Source organism: Sphaeramia orbicularis, chromosome 3, assembly GCF_902148855.1.
Source record: "Sphaeramia orbicularis chromosome 3, fSphaOr1.1, whole genome shotgun sequence".
Classification (NCBI taxonomy): domain Eukaryota; kingdom Metazoa; phylum Chordata; class Actinopteri; order Kurtiformes; family Apogonidae; genus Sphaeramia; species Sphaeramia orbicularis.
The window spans coordinates 8,591,239-8,605,828 of record NC_043959.1 but is presented as its reverse complement, the minus strand read 5'-3'; the positions used below and the strand labels follow the sequence as shown (position 1 = coordinate 8,605,828).

Below are 14,590 nucleotides of genomic sequence, written 5' to 3'. Positions count from 1 at the left end.
GAGTTGAGGATGAAAGCCATAAGAAACCACTTTCAGAGTCTAAGAAAGTGACAAAATGTTAAAATTTGAAATGCTATTTTCTCCACTCCACAGCTCAGAAAAAAGACGCTTGATGCTGAAATGGCAGCGTTTCTTCTACACTGGGGGTTTTAATTATGGTTATTACTTATTATTATTATTATTACAAAATTATTTTAATTTTGAAGGGTATCCACTTGTTAAGCTGTGTAGGAAGTGGAGGATGTGGACAGTTGACATGTCAATTACCAATGAACAAAGGCAGTGCATATCCTCAACTTTCATTGCAGGGCACAAACAAAGGTACAATTCTTAACTTTGTTTGGACAATTCCAACTGAATCTGAAGTGCAGCTATTGACAACACAAACCGTACAAAAAACACAAGTGATTTGTGGTTTTACTGTGGCTGTTTTCTGTCTAAAAAAAGAGGTACGTTAACAGAGCTATAATGTAAACTACTGGCTGCCACGGCACATGAAAATTATTCAAAACAGTAATATTTATATAAGTGGAAGCAACTTCACTTCACCGTTAACCAGCCACGCACAGGAGCTCCTTGCAAGATCTGTGATCATGGAGTCAGAAGGACACCTAGAAGAGTAGTCACAGAGCCAAGGACCACTAGGAAAGAGCTCCAGAAAGACTTGGAGGCAGTAAGTACAACTGTGACAGAAAGGACAGTCGGCAGTGCATTCCACCACCATGACCTCTGAGCATGCTCAGCCTGCAAGACTCCATTAGTGGAAATAAGACACGTTGAAGCTCATTTACAGTTTGTCAAACAACATTTGCAAAAACCAGTGAACATGAGCAAAGTGCTCTGGTCAGATGAGACCAAAATTGAACTTTTTGGCTGTTACAGAACACACCTTGTTTGGAAGAGAAATGACATTGCACATCAGCCCAATAACACCATTGACCCTTTGCACCAACGTCACAGTTATCACATGACTAGGGGTGCAGCGCCATGGTGGATGGCAAAAGCAACACAACAAACAAACGAATGAGCGATGGATTATGGCTACCGGCCCTGAAAATAAAGTTTTGCAGTTGTCCTGCGAAGTGACTCACCTTACTGAACAGCACAAAGAACGCTATTTGGAGAAGCTAGGGATAGCAGAGCTAGCGACCGACCCATACCTTCTGCCTCCTCATGTGTTTATGGATCTAGCAAAATCCTCCAGTCTACTGGAGTTTAATGCACATGATCTGTCCCATTCTGTTCTAAATAGAGTGTCCCCATACACAGGTGCAGATCTAAAAGCAGACTAAAGTCTCGATGATACCACTTCTTAGTCTCAGGTTAAATTACTGAGTCGCTGTACTGTGCTCACGGCAGAGGAATGTTTCTCAGAATGGTAAAGGAAAGATACAGCTAACGTTAGCTAGCTAGCTGTGTATGTTTTTAACATGTTTCCCCCAGCATGCCATCAAAACTCAAATAGACTGGAACCAAAATCAGCTCTAATTAACAAACACTGTGTAATAATGTCAGTGTGTGTCATCAGTATCCTACAGTATTAGCTCTGTTGTTGAAGTGTCTGCCTTTCTACTATCTACACACAGTCATATGTACAGTTCCACCATTATAACATATGAAACAGCATCAGGACAATAACAGTAGGACATAGAACATAGTGGAGCTGGTAAATAAAAGGCAGACACTACAACAACAGAGCTAATATTGAAAGTACTGATGACAGCCACTGGAACACAGTGGTTCATAGCAGTTAACCCAGTCTACCACCTAGCTAGCATTTGGTGGAGCTAATGTGCTATGGACACAAACACAGCCTGTTCTATCTGTAATATCAGGTCCATCAGATCCAGGCTCTGTCTGGAACCAGCTGAAACCACAGATGGAACTGTTGTGTGCAACCACTGTACGTGTAAAGCAGGGTTAAAAAAACTAACATGAACAAAAACGTTCCGATCAAATTTGATATTAGCCAGTATGCCATCCAGTGTGCAGTCTGGTACTTCCGCCGTCCGTCATGGCGCTTGTTTGCGGCGTGAACAGAGCGTGACGTAACGTGCAAAGGGTCAATACCAAGTGAAGATGGAGGTGGAAGTATCCTGGTGTGGGGCTGTTTCTCCTCCTGTGGTACTAGCAGACTTCATAGGAACAATGAATGGAGCCATGTACACAGAGGTTCTTCAGATGAACCTGCTTCCATCCTCCAGGAGGCTGAGAATGAGACATGGCTGGATCTTCCAGCAGGATAACAATCCAAAGCATACGGCAAAGGAAAGTCAGAATTGGTTTCAGAGAAAGAAAACCAACTTGTTGGACTGGCTTTGTTAATCACCTGACTTAAACCTAAATGAACATTTGTGGAAGCATCTGAAGATCCAGATTCACAAGAGGGCCCCTCACAATCTTCAAGATTTAAAGACAATCTGTGTAGAGGAATGGGCCAAAGTCACACCTAAATACTTCCGGCGATCAGTTACTTCATATAGAAAGTGCCTTGAAGCTATCATTACAAACAAAAGGCTTCTCCACTAAGTATTGAATTAATTTCTGTTAGTGTGTTCAATACTTTTTTCCTGTTTCATTCCACTTTATTGCACATAACTTTATTTTCATATGGACTTTAATGTTTAGATGTTTTGTGTGCGTACCAAGATCGGGGGAAAATTTCACTTGAATAGGCTCATTGGAAATACATGTAAAATATGATGCACATATTTGTGTCTTTAGGTTGAGCTGGAGTTGAGCTGTGTTTTCTGTTGTGGACTGTCACTTTAATTTCCCTCTCTGTGGGATGTGCTCTTGTGTCACAGCTTTGGGATTCAGCATGATGGCAACGGTAATGACTGTGAGCCCATTGGGAAGCGTCCTTTTGTCATGTCCCCACAGCTCCTGTACGGCACCTCCCTGCCCAGGTGGTCCCGCTGCAGCCGCCAGTACATCACCCGCTTCCTAGAGTGAGTGCAACACACACTGCATCAACTCAGTCCTTCGTGACATATTTTTGTGTCATGTTCAAGGTGTATGTTCATTTAAAGTTTCAAACCAGAATATTTTGCTTTCACCTTTGTTTCTGAGTTCTGTCAAGATGAACATGTTACCAGAATGGGCATTTGGACCTTCTCTTTTTTCACACAGATTGAAATAACTGAAAAAGCTGAAAAACAATAATGTGCCTGGGGCTCATGGGGGATTGACTAATTTAACTAAATGTCAGAAAACAGTTAAAATCTGTTTCTCAGAGCCAAATATGACATCTTCAGATGTATTGTTGGATTTAGGGTTAGTCATGAAATCAGAAGATAATGCACATTTAAGATTCAAGATTCTTGAATGTCATTCAACATATGACATGCAGAACGAAATTCCGATCCACAGGGTCTATAGTGAAGCAGACATTTAAAAAGAACCACAAACATTTAAATAGAAAAAGTCACAATTTTCAAAATAGAAAAAAGCAACAAAAGCAGAGTGCAGATAATAATAATAATAATAATAATAATAATAATAATAATAATAATAATAATAATAATAATAATAATAATAATAATAAGAAGAAGAAGAAGAAGAAGAAGAAGAAGAAGAAGAAGAAGAAGAAGAAGAACTAGAAAAGCACTTGGAGAGCGCAGACCTCTGCCAAGGCAGATCATGGTGATTGGGGGGGGGCACTGATCTGCCCCCCCCCAATCACCACCAAAATTTAATAATTTGTTTCTTGTGCTAGTATCAACATTTCCGGAAATTTTCATCCAAATCCGTCCATAACTTTTTGAGTTATCTTGCTAACAAACAAACGCACAAAGCAAAGTGATCACAATACCTCCTGGCGGGGGTAAAAAGCAGTACAACACAGCAACAAAAGGCAAGGAACCAGTCAAAAACTATAACTAATTACCTCCTAATTAGTTACAACTTAAATTATTTACAACTCTACCTACATTCTATGCTAATTAATTAATTATTACATTAGATTGGATTAGGCTTTATTGATCCCTCAAAGGGGAAATTCACTGGTCAAGGCACCAACAGAATAAAGCGCAAGAAAAAAAAAGTGCATTTATAAAGAAAATGCAAAAAACAAACAATTGTCCATGCCATTTGTCATTATTTAGTTTCTTAGGCATGACTACAAAATCATTCAATATTCTTCAGATTAACTACTTAAGAAACTTTTCAACTCTTCTGCCATCAGTCAAAAAAAATTTAAGCACTATGACCTCAGTATGAAACTTGGCGGTGTCTTAGAGCTGCAATACCACTAGAGGCTTTTCCAGAAAGCCCCGGCTCCCAAAGACTAACACCTCAATCCTTTCACACAAATCAGTAGCTAGCATTTAGCATTAGCTCACTTCTGACCCTTGTGCTCCCCCACCTCTATGCCTTTTGTCAATATATGATCACTTCCAGCTCTAAAATTCCAACATGGTGATGGCCAAATCATAACCTACAGCAGTTCAGAATCATAAACCCTCCATCAGCTAATTATATGAAGTCTAGAGAAAACAAGCAGCATCACTAAAAAATACCACTTATATTTTATTTTATTTTTTTTTTCTTTTTGGGGGGGGGGGGGTCTGCCATCCTCTGAAGGGCCCAATTTAATTTTTTATACTTTATTAATCTCTTCATTTTCTTTTGAACTAATTAAGTAAGAACTCAAATGAATACATTGCCCACAATAATTTAAAAATGACTTTTTCACCAAAACCTGCAGCCTTAGTTTGTTCAATTATTAGCAATGTAATAACTAAATGTGATTAATAATTAGAACAAATGATGGCTTTTGTATTTCTATTCTTGGGCTTGTCCATACAGTGTAAATGCCACATTTTCTTACTGTCTACACACAAGTCCTATTTTCTTCTGGCTCCTTCTAACTGGTCCGCTCCAGAACACTCTACAGCTGCTTCTCAAACACATGCAGTGGGACTCCGACTCCGACAGAACATGTGTTGAATGTCTGAAATATTTCACCACACTTGCTCCAGTTTCTCGGCTCCAAGCTTCTGGAATTCATTTAGTGGGCATTAAGCGAATTGAAGTGTTGCAGCTTCTCAAGTCTGCTGTGGAAAAAAGGCCAGTGGGTCTGTATTTATGCCCGTGGGAGTTCACAAGACAAAGGCGACTGGTTTTAGTGTTCGGGTTCAGGATAAAGCAAGTGCTCTGTCTTTGCATACAGGTCTTTTACTTGGCCTTGGAATGGGTCATGAACCAGAACCACAAGGACAGTGTCAAGGGCAGTGTTGGGCAAATTACTTTTAAAAAGTAATGGGTTATAGTTGCTAGTTTCTTTCCCCAAAAAAGTAATTGAATTAGTAATGGAATTACTCCTTCATAAATGTAATTAGTTACCAGGGAAAGTAATTATTGCATTACTTTTTTGAAAAACCTTCAAATATGTAAAAGAAAACTGATTTTTGAGTGTGTTTCAAAGGCCAGTTGTATAGAGTAGAACAGCATAGACTGAAGGTGTCAAACTTATTTTAGTTCAGTTCCACATTCAGTCTAATCTGATATAAAGTGGGCCGGACCAGTAAAATAATATAAATAGTAGGATAAGAACTTATAAATAATGTCAACTCCAAAGTATTTTTCTCTGTTTTTGAGTGAAAAAAGTCAAATTCCGTAATGAAAATGTTTACATCTACGAACCGTACTTGACCATAACATGAACAAATATGAACCGGAAAATTCTTAAGAAAAATCAGTGCAATTTTAACAATATTACACCTCAGTTTATCATTTATACATGTGCATCACAACTTACAGATCACAGTGGATCCACAAATACACAAAACATTTAATAAAAGGCAGAATATTGTTAAAATTCCACATACTTCTCTTAAGAAATTTGAGGTTATTCACATTTTTTGCAAAAGGCTAGTCTGTAAATGTAAACATTTTTGTGTAATTTTACTTTTTTTTTTTACACTACAACACAGCGAAAAAAATGTAGTTTTCATTATTTCTAGGTTATTATGACAGTATTTTACTGGTTCTGACCCACTTGAGATTGAATTGACCTAAAATGATTTCAACATCCTTGATTGTTAATATCATCAGTGTAATTTCTGCATTTCACAAATTCATCCCAGGGCCGGAGTGGACCATTTGGCGGGCCGGATTTGGTCCCCGGGCCACATGTTTGACACCTGTGATGTCGATTGTCATATTGATGTGAACAGATCAGAGCCACGTGTAGTGTGTCATAGATCAGCATGTGCTTAAGAAAATAGAAAAGATGCCCATTTATAAAGGGCAGAGAAAAGCCCACCCCCATAATAGTGGCTCATCCATCTTCAACAGTTACTGTCATGTGTGTTGGCCATTTGCTTCACACAAAGGCTGACTATGGAGATAGTTCAAATGTCATTCATCTAAATGCCAGTATTTCTCCACATTTTTCCTTCTTTCTTTCATCTCTTTCACTGGCTGCTACTGGACAATGCCTGGATTGTGTGTCAGCTCAGTTGTTGCACTGGCTTCAGAGCTTTGGTCTGTAGGTGTTATTATTATATATGGAATGGGAGAGGTCATACTGAGCCGATCTTTACAACAGAGCAGCCCTTTAATGTCCACAGAATTCCTAAAACACCAAAAAAGAGCAAACTGTTAATTTCACATTCATTTAATTTGTTATTGAGTGTAATCTGCGTTCCAAGTTTGAACAGTTACCACATGGCGCTACGCTCAACATAATTAACCCTTTCATGCATGAATTATGAGAGCCTTAATCAAGATTTTTATTCGTGAGTGTTTTTATTCCTCGAGGCATTAAAAAAACAGTGTGATTGAAATTGTTTTTATGAACCCATTTCTCATGGAGTTGCAAAAATGTCCACTCAGCTGGACACCATGCATTTAATTTTTGAAGCAAAGAAATATATTTACTGATAAACTGTGTGAAAACTATGAAATAAAAACATTTTTAATGCAGCTAATCTGATGTTTTCTTACATTTTAACACACACTAATACTAGTCATTGCTCACTTCATGGAGATAATGTGCAAAAGACCCACCAAACCCTGTTAATTACAGTTTGAAAACAATAACAAGCAACTGATTTCTACTCAAACATGTTAGTGCAGATCAGGTTTATCAAGAACAGTAAAGTTACAGTAACAGTATGAATTGCAGTGTATGGGATGGTGCATGCACTGCAAAAATGTAAATCTTACCAAGTGTATTTTTCTCATTTCTAGTCAAAATATTTCATCACACTTAAAATAAGACAGAATTACCTACAGAGGAACATTTTTTTTTGTTTAATTCAAGCAAAAAAAAATCTGCGAACAGAACAAGTGAAAATTATCTTGGTAAGATTTCTTGAAATCAGATTTTCCAGATCTATTGTCTGTAAATCAGTTCTTATGTCTCACTGAAAAGTTCCTCTGTAGGCGATTCTGTCTGATTTTAAGTGTGATGAAATATTTGAATTAGAAATGAGAAAAATACACTTGGTAAGAGTTAGATTTTTGCAGAGTGAGTGTCCACTGTGTTGGCTGATATGGAACTAAAACAACAAAATCCATGAATATACAAGAGAACAGCTGTCTACTGTAGTGACCACTATGCATGAAAGGGTTAACATATATATGATGTGAGAATTCACCTCTTTTTATGTGGACCCTTAAAACTGTTTATTATGTGGTGCAGTGTTTCCAGGAAGCTGCCTTTGTCAGAGGCTTCTGTGAAGCAGAGTCCAGAGCCACTCATGGAGAACACTTTAATTGGAGCTGTTCAATAGTCAGTAGTGAGGTCATCTCATGTTCATGACTTTTGCTAAGTGCTACACAAGCAGCCTCTTTGACATGTGTCACATGGATTTTAATCTCTGGTTGAGGCATTTCTACATATAGACTAAAAGAGTAAAATTAATAAATATGAAACATAATGGTGTTTTTTTGGTTTTTTTTTTTTTTTTTTTTTTACATTTTTTATTGACTTAAAATAGTCACTGTTTTGTTTTTTATTTTTATTTTTTTTAAACTTTTTATTTATAAGCATTTTAATTTTTACAGAACAAGAATGAAAAAGTGAGGTCTGGGGATGACAATTGTAACAAACATGCATACAACTTCAGCCTTTTTTTTTTCATGAGTACTGTCACAGTTTGTAAAGTTTGTCCATTTTCTCCAGCGCCTTTTTCCCAGCTCCTGCTGGAGCCACAGGGTGAAAGTCATGCGTTCCATAAGTCTAATGTTTTCTACAATTGAAATGAAAAGTTCCTTTGTGGGTGGTTCCTTCTGTAGCCAACATTTTGTTATGGCTTTTTTAGCTGATGTCGACAAAATCTTTAGGAGGTAAATATCGTCTGAATCCAGTTCATCTGGGAAGTAACCAAGATACAGTAGTGTAAAAGAGCAGCTGATGGTAAAGCCCAGTGTTTTTGATATTATTTTTGATACCTCCGACCAGAAGGGCTGAATAAGTGGGCACAACCAAAAAATGTGCCCATGATCTGCTGTAGCCTGTCCACTCTCTCCAACACTGTGCAGAAACAGTACTGAATTTGGACTTTTGTTTAGGTGTTATAAAAAAAAACGGATAAGGTTTTTCCAACCAAAGTCACGCCATGTGCTGGAGTTTGTTGACGAAAAATGTACTTCCCATGCCTTTGTCCACATGTCCTCTGCGATTACAATGTTCATTTCTCTTTCCCATTTTTGTAAAATAGTCACTGTTCATCGATTTAGTTGGATTTTAGAGCTGCTATAAGTGATATCATTAAATTCACATTCTCACCAGGCCTGGCTGTCCCGTGGTCTCCTGCAGCCTGTGCCCTAACCCTAACCCTAACCCTAACCCAGTAAGAGCCACTGAGAACCGGGCCTACAGTTTCACCGGACCGGTATTTAGAACGATATAGGTCTCGTTGCTTGCCATGGTAGCTCCTAGTAGTGACATTCATGCTGGATCTGACAACCCCTAGTGTGTGGGGAGGGGGAGGGGATACCACGCTCTACAGCATTTTGAATGGGATTGCAGCACCAGTGTTGACCACAAACCCACATACTTTAATGTCATATGGCTACGCTGGCAAAAACCAAGTATTTGGTACTAATACTAGTATTCTACCAGTGGGACGGTGCAGTTTGTGCAATGTTGTTTATTGCAGTGTGCATGTTTTTTGTAGTTAAATTATTTTTCTTATTGCTTATTTTTATTACTAACATACGTCTGTTATTTATACTTATATTACTTACTCATTAGTTACTTATATATTCTTGTTACGACTATTATTATGATTACTTATCACTATTGTTAGTCTTATTTCTGTTATTTCTGCCATTATAAAATTATGTATACACATAAAATCGTTCTTATTATTTTTGTTATTATTATTACTACTATTACTACAACTTATTATTTATTAGTACTAGTCCTTGCAATTGCCTGTTTTCACTACTGCTTTTACAGTTATTGTTCTAATTTTCTTTTCCTATGTACATTCAGTATTGTGTTGTCGCTGATCCCTAATTTTCGGAGAAATCTAATCTAATCTATTACTCATTTATTTACTCAAGTGTTTGTCTGATAGATAATTTTGCAGCCAGTGTGTCAGCCGTTCCTTTGAGTGCTGAAATGGTGGTTTCAGTTTGTGCTGTGTCTCCTCCCTCTCACAGTCGAGGCTGGGGCTGGTGTCTGGACGACGTTCCCGCCCAGGACAAACTGTCCGTCCACTCTGTGCTTCCTGGTGTCCTGTACAGCGCCTCCCACCAGTGCCGCCTGCAGTATGGATCTGGATCAGTCCTGTGTGAGGACATGGATGTAAGACTTTCCAACTCCTGTCCATTTAGTCATTTTCCATGTCTTTTCAAGTCATCTTCTGATCTCACACATTTTGACAACATCATTTTGACTTTCATTGACCTAACTGCCTTCTACTTTTGGAACTATCTTAACTTTTGTTTTTCTTTACATCCCTAAATTGTCAACCATGCATCACTGAATCTATTATATCTCCAGGTATTAGTTCATACTTTACTGTACCATTATTGCACCATATCTTATGTTCTGTATCAGTGAAAAAATACCTTCTACTTCTGGTTACTAGGCCTGTAACAGTACACAAAATTTTCAGTTCGGTACGTTTTTGGTTTTCAAAGCCACGGTTTGTTTTTTTCCCAGTTCGGTACAGGACGAAAGAAAACCCCTCAAAATGTCTTTAATGCATTTATGAATTTTTGAACATTTTTCCCCCAATTTTTGGAGACAATAGAATATAGAAAAAACGGAGTAATATAATTCTGCTGCTATAAATCAAATAGAAAATAAAATAAATTATTAATCTTACTCAATGTATTTTAAACATTAGTATTGCACTTTTCTCTGAAAGGTAGTTTTGAACAAACAACAAATATCAAATCACAGTTCTGTCAGTTCACATTCTGCAGAAAAATAACAAAAAAATTCCACATGAAGTGCGACATCAACAAGAGGGTAAACTGGTATTCTGTTTAAACAAACTGAAGAGAAACACTGAGAACAAAATTAACCTAATTATTTATTTTAGGACAGAGAACAAACTGTTTAGGACACTGTGTGTGTATGCGTGTGTGTGTGTGTGTGTGTGTGTGTGTGTCTGTGCATATGTTTGTGTGTGTGTGTGTGTGTGAGAGAGAGAGAGAGAGAGAGAGAGAGAGAGAGACAGGCAAACAGACAGACAGACAGACAGACAGAGCTAGTGTAAGTGTTTTAGAACTACCGTAGTTCCTAGGGGCCAAACAACGTTCGTCTTCTCAGCATCTCTCTCCTCGTTGTTGTCTGTCACCTGAACCTGAACTGATCCAAACTGGACTGGACTGATGGTGGAGGGTCTGCAGTCTGTTCCTTCCAGGTTCACATCATATTTGTTGTTTTTTCTTTAACCTTATATCAGCTGCTATTTCATATTTCGGGTCAGTGTGTGCTCCTTCAATATGTCCGTGGGGAACTTGCGCAGATTTAAAGTTCCACATCAAACAACGTCTTTCGTTCCATTTTCTTTTTCTCATCATACTGTGCCATTTGGGTAAGGCTGTGTACCGAACTGAACAGATATGTACTGTAACGGTTTGGTTTGGTTTGGTATGTGGACCGTTACAGGCCTACTGGTTACATACGAGTTGGTGCTTCTGTTCAGCTTTATTTGTGGCAAGAATAATAACATGATTGCAACCACATGATTATAATTAGCAATAAAAAACAATCTGATCTAATGTACAGCTGAACAATATTTCTTTCAAAGCATGGAAAGTCTTATTTTAGGCAGTGATTTCAATCATAGATCTTTCTCTAGACCCCTTGTTTAACTCTTCCAATGCACTGAAAGCATTTATTAACCAGGGGCTCATTTCTGGACTAAGTTGCAAACATAACTTTTAATGTAATTTGTGGGCTAATGATGGTAGACCGAACACAGAAGCTAAACAAATGCTAAATCCATTTCTGGGCTGGTTGTGTTTGTTAATGTTAACTCAACTAGTTTTTTTAATGAACGATGCCTAGCAACACTTGAATTTCCTACTGTTGGAACCATTGGAATCCTGTAATTCCCATGGAAACCCGCCGCTATCTCCCCACATCGTTCACAGGATGGCCACACAATGTATTGTTGGCAGTTTTCAGTTAGAAATAGTGAAACCTGCATTACACTTACATACAGATGAACTGTTGACGTGCTGTGAATCAGCAATCTCTGAGTATATGGTGGGGAAGCAAAATTTACAATGAACATTTAGTTGTTTTTTTCTCAGCAGCCACTACGTCAATTGTTTTGAAACCAAACATATATTGATGTCATAATCATACCTAACACTATTATCCATAGCTTTTCAGAAACTTTTGCCCATATGAGTAATCAGGAAAGCAAACGTCAAAGAGTGTGTGATTTGCTGAATGCACTCGTCACACCAAAGGAGATTTCAAAAATAGTTGGAGTGTCCATAAAGACTGTTTATAATGGAAAGAAGAGAATGACTATGAGCAAAACTATTACAAGAAAGTCTGGAAGATACTATTAAAGAAGAATGGGAGAAGTTGTCACCCGAATATTTGAGGAACACTTGCGCAAGTTTCAGGAAGTGTGTGAAGGCAGTTATTGAGAAAGAAGGAGGACACATAGAATAAAAACATTTTCTATGATGTAAATTTTCTTGTGGCAAATAAATTGTCATGACTTTCAATAAACTAATTGGTCATACACTGTCTTTCAATCCCTGCCTCAAAATATTGTAAATTTTGCTTCCCCACCCTGTACAGTCAGTGCTCCTCAATAATAGTGCAATACTTAAAGACATCTGAAAGTAAATTGGAATGATTTAATATATTTTTTCTGTATTTTTTTTTTATATTTTGCAGCATTTCAAAATATATTTCACTCACTTTTCTCTCCCCAAAATTAATGAATCTGTCAGCATTAGGGTTAGATTAAAGAATTATTATGTTTGCACATATTTTTAGTATAACTTTCCTTTTCCACACATGTAAGAACATGTCCAGGATTGTTGACACTCCCACCATAAGGACTCACTAAATCTAGCCGGTAGCTCTTGTATTCTGTCCAGAGGTAATTTATATCTGGACAGAAACTGACACGGAGAAAAAAATTCAGTGAGCGGATCAATCCTCACACGATAATTTTTTTTTTCTTGGTGCAAAATGTCCAGGGGAAAAATCTGATATTATCAAAGATATAATCAAAATTGTGTTAAAATTTTTTCTTTTTAAATATAAATAATATGTCAAAGGAAATACACATATACAGAAATGAAGTGAACTAAAGCTCCTGTCTGGTTAAAGTGGGGTTAAAGGGGTTTCTGGTGAGTCTGGCCTCATGTTGTCAACAGGGCTCATCACCATGCTGAATATCTGTCTTGTTTCTGGTGCACTCTCAGTATAAACTCCCTCAATAATTATACAAGAGTTGATTCTCTCCAAGTTGAGTTATCCAGGTCCTAAACAGGCTGTTTTTAAAATATTACAGTACTTTCTTTATTGCAGTATTTTGCCATGTGTCCCATGTTTTCCTGCCCATATCATGCCACCCTAATGTGAAGTCATCCCCAAAGAAGAGTAATTAAAAGAACCATCTGTATTATTGATTTATCCCAGCGGTCCCAGTGGTAACTACGTTGTAAATTCATCTGCTCTCTTCACACTTCTTCAATCTGCTGTGTACAAGTATAGATTATACACTGAACAAAAATATAAATGCCCCACTTTTGTTTTTGCTCCCATTTTTCATGAGCTGAACTCAAAGATCTAAAACTTTTTCTATGTACACAAAAGGCCTATTTCTCTCAAATATTGTTCATAAATTTGTCTAAATCTGTGTTAGCGAGCACTTCTCCTTTGTCCTTTGCTGAGATAATCCATCCACCTCACAGGTGTGGCATATCAAGATGCTGATTAGACAGCAGGATTATTGCACAGGTGTGACTTAGGCTGGCCACAATAAAAGGCCACTCTAAAATGTGCACTTTTACTGTATTGGGTGGTCCAGGGGGGTCAGAAAACCAGTCAGTATTTGGTGTGACCACCATTTTCCTCGTGCAGTCTTCTTCATGAATTCTCTGAAACAGTTTTGGAGATGGCTTATGGTAGAGAAATGAACATTCAATTCACAGGCAAAAGCTCTGCTGGACATTCCTGAAGTCAGCATGCCAACTGCATATTCCCTCAAAACTTGTGACATCTGTGGTATTGTGCTGTGTGATAAAACTGCACATTTTGGAGTGGCCTTTTATTGTGGCCAGCCTAAGGCACACCTGTGCAAAAATCCTGCTGTCTAATCAGCATCTTGATATGCCACACCTGTGAGGTGGATGGATTATCTCAGCAAAGAAGAAGTGTTCACTAACACAAATTTAGACAGATTTGTGAACAATATTTGAGAGAAATAAACCTTGTGTGTACACAGAAAAAGTTTTAGATCTTTGAGTTCAGCTCATGAAAAATGGGGGCAAAAACAAAAGTGGTGCGTTTATATTTTTGTTCAGTATAGATTACTTTAATAATTTATTGTTGTGTTTTAATCTGGAAGGACATGGGTGAGCAGATATGATGTATTCAGAGGAGATGTCTGTGGATTCAGGATGTGTCCGAGGTTTGCATGAAGGCTGTGTATGATGGTGGGAGGAGATGGAAATGATTCATACACAGTCCGGTTTGTCAGCTCAGAAAACAGGAGATGCAAACCGTTGGATGGAGACCACACACACACAAATGTACACTACCAGTCAAAAGTTTGGACTCGCCTTCTCATTTAAATGGCATGAGAGGGACCAAGGTTATTGTCGTTAACGAAAACTATGAAAATGATGAAAACTGGAATTGAAAAAATATTTTCATTAACTGAAATAAATAAAAACTATACTTAAAAGAAAAAAGCTAAAACTAATTGAAACTATATTGTGTGCTTACAAAACTAACTAAAACGGATAAAAATTATGGATAAAATTCCCTTAGTTTTTGTCTTTGTGAATGTCAGATTGATATGAAATCGATTTATTTTGTTTGAGCAATTTTAGCCGGTGGCACCATATGACACTTGACGGTCTGTACTTCTCATCACTTGTTGTTTAAAGTCGTCTTGTGGTCCCCACTGTACCT

General features: G+C 37.7%; 1 protein-coding gene across 1 annotated transcript in view; it reads left to right on the top strand.

Annotated features, from left to right (window-relative positions):
• adamts7 (a disintegrin-like and metallopeptidase (reprolysin type) with thrombospondin type 1 motif, 7) overlaps positions 1–14,590 on the top strand; it is a 125,339-nt gene that overhangs the window by 46,427 nt on the left and 64,322 nt on the right. The window contains 2 exon segments of the mRNA XM_030128758.1: positions 2,808–2,951; positions 9,622–9,766. Coding sequence (XP_029984618.1) covers positions 2,808–2,951; positions 9,622–9,766 — 289 coding nt within the window.